At 36.9% G+C, this 4468-nt stretch overlaps 1 protein-coding gene across 1 annotated transcript; it reads left to right on the top strand.

The window, feature by feature from the left end:
- The first annotated feature begins 310 nt into the window (after positions 1–310).
- On the top strand, positions 311–4265 carry LOC131997337 (uncharacterized). The gene is made up of 2 exons (XM_059368187.1): positions 311–1106; positions 3481–4265. Exons 1-2 carry the CDS (start codon positions 365–367, stop codon positions 3486–3488), a joined length of 750 nt encoding a protein of 249 aa, XP_059224170.1. The 5' UTR covers positions 311–364; the 3' UTR covers positions 3489–4265.
- The last annotated feature ends 203 nt before the right edge of the window (positions 4266–4468 follow it).

The raw sequence follows: 4468 nt of genomic DNA, 5'->3' as shown, positions 1-4468 counted from the left end.
GATGTATTTCATAGACACATACACACATACACCTGTTTATACATATATTTAGTACTAAGCTCCCATTAGTAGTTCTTGCAGCTTTGATTTGCAATAAAGAAAACAGTAAGCATTTGAATACTTACAAGGCCGCTTGTTTCTCTTAACATAATAGTGTAATACACTACATAATTGGCGACGAGGAGAAAAAAAAATAACGGAAAACAGCAACAACGATTGCAATTTCAAGTTTGAGGTTCAATAACCTATAAAAAAAAGTGAAGTGCATATGTAAAGTGGTGAGTGGTATGCTCGTGTGAAGACCCTAGCACTTAATTGCAAATTTGGAGCCCATTTAGATGCATTCATCTTAAACCAATTTGTAATGGGTTTGCCAAATTTTATGTTCGAGAGGCTATGTGAGGAAGATGAAACTCTAACGGTGCAAAGTGCGTTGAGAAAAGCTATGATATTGGAAACAAAAAACATGGCGAAAGTAGCAGAAAGGGATCAAAGTTCAGTAAACTTTGTTAACAGATCGAAGCCTTCGAGAAAAAATGGCGGTGGTGGTAACAGCGGCAATAGTTATGGCGGTAACATAAGTGGTGGTGGCAGCAGCGGTGGTAGCGGTAGCAGAGGCAGTGGCAGCAGAGGAAATTTTGGTGGCAGCAGAGACAATAACGGCGACGGTGAAAGAAAATCATCGTGCTCTCATTGTGGTTGGCGTAACCATAGCTCGCAGTCTTGTAAATACAAGAACAGCAAGTGTCATTCCTGTGGAAAAATTGGCCATTTGGCATCTGTTTGCTACAATAAAAAGAGAAGTGTTAATTACGTTTCTAATGACACTAGTGAAGATTATGCTGATAATGATGTTTTCAATTATTCTATTTTTAGTGTGGCTGAGCGAGGTTCTAGTGACGTGTATTCCCTTCCAGTAATAATTGATGGTGTCAAATTGAATGCTGTGTGTGATACAGGTGCGCCATGTACATTGTTGCCTTTGTCGTTTTATGAAAACAACGATGTTAAGAAGGTTCTTCGTCCATGCCATGTACCATATGTGGATTATAGCGGAGACAAATTGAAGCTGGTTGGTGAATATGATGCCTCAATTACTTTTGAAGGTAAAACTAAATCTGTAGTTGTTGTTGTTGTTGAGTCATCGAATCCCCCATTACTTGGACGTTCGTTTTTACGTGCTTTCAACTTTGAATTGCTGCAAGTGAACAATGTAAATTGTATTCCGTGATCGGAATACAATTTAAATTTAAATTCCGTGATCGAGCAGTTGAGAATGGAATTTTCTGAGGTTTTTGAGGAAAAGTTGGGTGAATATAATATCAATGCTGTTTCACTGAGGGTTGCTGAAAATGCAACACCTGTATTTTGTAAACCAAGGCCTGTCCCTTTGGCTTGGAAAGACAAGATTGAGGCGAAATTACGCGATTTAATTGCGACTGGTGTGTTGGAACCAGTAGATAACTCCGATTGGGGTACACCTTTAGTACCAATTTTGAAACCAAATGGCGATTTTCGCATTTGTGGAGACTATAAAGTCACAATTAATAAGTTTTTGGAGGATTTTAAGTATCCTTTGCCTCGGATTGAAGAAATTTTTGCTTCTTTGGAGGGTGGTGAACTTTTCACTAAACTTGATTTGTCGAATGCCTACAATCAACTTGTTCTTGATGAGGATTCCCAACTGTTGTGTGCGTGGAGTACGCACATTGGAACTTTAAAAGTAAAACGTTTACCTTTTGGTGTTAAGACAGCAGCAGCTATTTTTCAAAAAACTATGGAAAATCTATTCAGAGGAATTCCATATGTTGTAGTATATCAAGATGATATTACAGTCACTGGTAAAAATATGCAGGAACACATAAGTACCTTGCGTTTGGTTCTACAAAAATTACAAAGTTCTGGATTAAAACTGAATTTAAAGAAGTCTGAATTTTTCAAATCCAAAATATCGTATTTGGGTTTTAATATTGATAAAAATGGACTTAGCAAAAATAATGATCGAATTTCGAGCTTAATTTCTGCCCCGATTCCTACAAATGTTTCGGAATTAAGAGCTTTCGTTGGTATGGCGAACTATTATTCCAGATTTATTGAGAATTTTGTGCAAATCATGTCTCATTTTTACCACTTGTTGGGTAAGGGCGTTCCGTTTGTCTGGTCGGATGATTGTCAGCAGGCGTATGATTTGATTAAAAAGTTTGTAACTTCAGATCGGGTTCTGGTCCATTTCAACCCTGAATTACCAATAATATTAACAACGGATGCTTCGAATAGTGCAGTAGCAGGAATTTTGTCTCACCAATTTTCGGATGGTCTCAAGCCCATTGCTTTTGTTTCAAGAGCATTATCAAAAAGTGAGAAAAATTATAGTACGCTTGAAAAAGAGGCGTTGGCGATTGTGTTTTGTGTAACAAAACTCAAACAGTATTTACTTGGAAATACTTTTGTACTAAGAACGGACCATCGTCCGTTACTTGCAATTTTTGGTGCAAATAAAGGTTTGCCTATGATGGCCTCAGCACGTATGCAACGCTGGGCACTGATTTTATCCGGTTTTAATTACACCGTTGAACATGTTAAGGGAGTGCAAAATGAAGCTGATGCTATTTCTAGAATGCCCCAAAGAAATTTTGAGAGCAATAATATTGAATATTCCTATATAAATTTCATAGAAAATGAGGAAAATTTCAACTTGAATTTCAAGACTGTATCTCGTGAAACGAGACGTGACACTGTTTTGTCAAAAGTAGTAGAATGTATTGCAAGTGGAACCCTGCACAATTTAAAAGAAGATTTGTATACGCCATATCGTGAAAAAGATACACAACTTTCTGTCGAAAATGATTGCGTTCTGTGGGGATACAGAATCGTAATTCCAGAGAAACTGAGATCTGCAATCTTAACAGAATTACATCGTTCCCATTTGGGAATTGTAAAAACAAAGGCTTTGGCTAGATCGTATATATGGTGGCCTGGTCTTGATAAAGATATCGAAGGTTTAATCAGGAATTGTATTCATTGTCAAAAATTGCAATCCAGCCCGGAAAAGAGCAGCCTAATTCCATGGGTGCCTGATGGTTCTGTGTGGAGCAGAATACACATTGATTATGCTGGCCCGATTAAAAATTTTCATTTCTTCATTATCATCGATGCTTTTTCAAAATTCGTCGAAGTATTTAAAACCAAAGATTTAACAACTGCTTTTACAATTAGAAAGCTGAGAGAACTGTTCTCACGCTATGGTTTGGTTGACACGCTCGTTAGTGACAACGGACCACAGTTCACATCATATGAATTCAAGAATTTCTTGGCCTTAAATGGTATAAAACATGTCTTGACTCCTCCGGGACATCCGTCCACAAATGGTCAAGCAGAAAATTTTGTCAAAACTTTTAAAAAGTCTATTTTAGCAAATTTATACCAAAACAAAGATGCCAATTTGGATCAAATATTATGTCGTTTCCTAATGGATTACAGAAACATGAAACATTGCACAACAACTGAATCTCCAGCTATGCTGTTCTTTGGCAGGAAACTGAAAACCAGATTTAGTCTTCTAAAACCCCCAACAACAAAACAAAACATACTTAAGTCTCAAGACAACAACATAGTTCATCACAACGGTAATCGCAAAGAGTTTTTTTTTGAAGGTGAAACTGTGTTAGTACGCGATTATCGAAATCCAAATAAACCTAGTTGGACTAAGGCAGTAATTCAACGGCAACTAGGTCTACAATCTTACTCCTGTGTTTTGTCTCACAACAACAACGTCATCAAACGTCATCTTGATCAAATTCGTGGTCATAATCTAACACAAAAACAACAGCCAATCGAGCAACCAACAACAACTAATAACAACAACACATCATCATCTGAACCTGTTCCTATGCAAATGAATGAGGATGTTTCACTCACTAGAATGGAGCTCAGACCACGAGAGGGAGGTAGAGTTGTAAAGAAATAACTCAATTACAATTTTCTATGTATTTTCAATATAAAATCATTTATTTATTATCAGCTTTAGAAGGAGCATATAGAGTATTAATTGTTAAGTACCACTCTAATACACAATTATACATTGTACATAAATCTTAACATTCTAACATCTTAACACTCTCTCTCATATCTGTTGTCATAAGTTGATGTATCTCATAGACACATACACACATACACCTGTTTATACATATATTTAGTACTAAGCTCCCATTAGTAGTTCTTGCAGCTTTGATTTGCAATAAAGAAAACAGTAAGCATTTGAATACTTACAAGGCCGCTTGTTTCTCTTAACATAATAGTGTAATACACTACAATAGAGCTCATAAAACTGTGGTTCATACGACGCCTATACTCTCCATCACGCAGACTGGCCCATATATTTCACAAAGAATCTTTCTCTCAAACACTAGAACTGCCTCCAGGGCTTCGGAGTTGGAGTCGAACAATTTTCCTGAAGTCGCAGATATGG

This window comes from Stomoxys calcitrans, chromosome 4 (assembly GCF_963082655.1).
Source record: "Stomoxys calcitrans chromosome 4, idStoCalc2.1, whole genome shotgun sequence".
Lineage (NCBI taxonomy): Eukaryota > Metazoa > Arthropoda > Insecta > Diptera > Muscidae > Stomoxys > Stomoxys calcitrans.
Note: the sequence above shows the minus strand (reverse complement) of the source record. Positions and strands in the feature narration are given on the sequence as shown.

Coding starts and splice junctions, on each gene's coding strand:
- LOC131997337 (XM_059368187.1), top strand. CDS start 365: ATGGGTTTGCCAAATTTTATGTTCGAGAGGCTATGTGAGGAAGATGAA.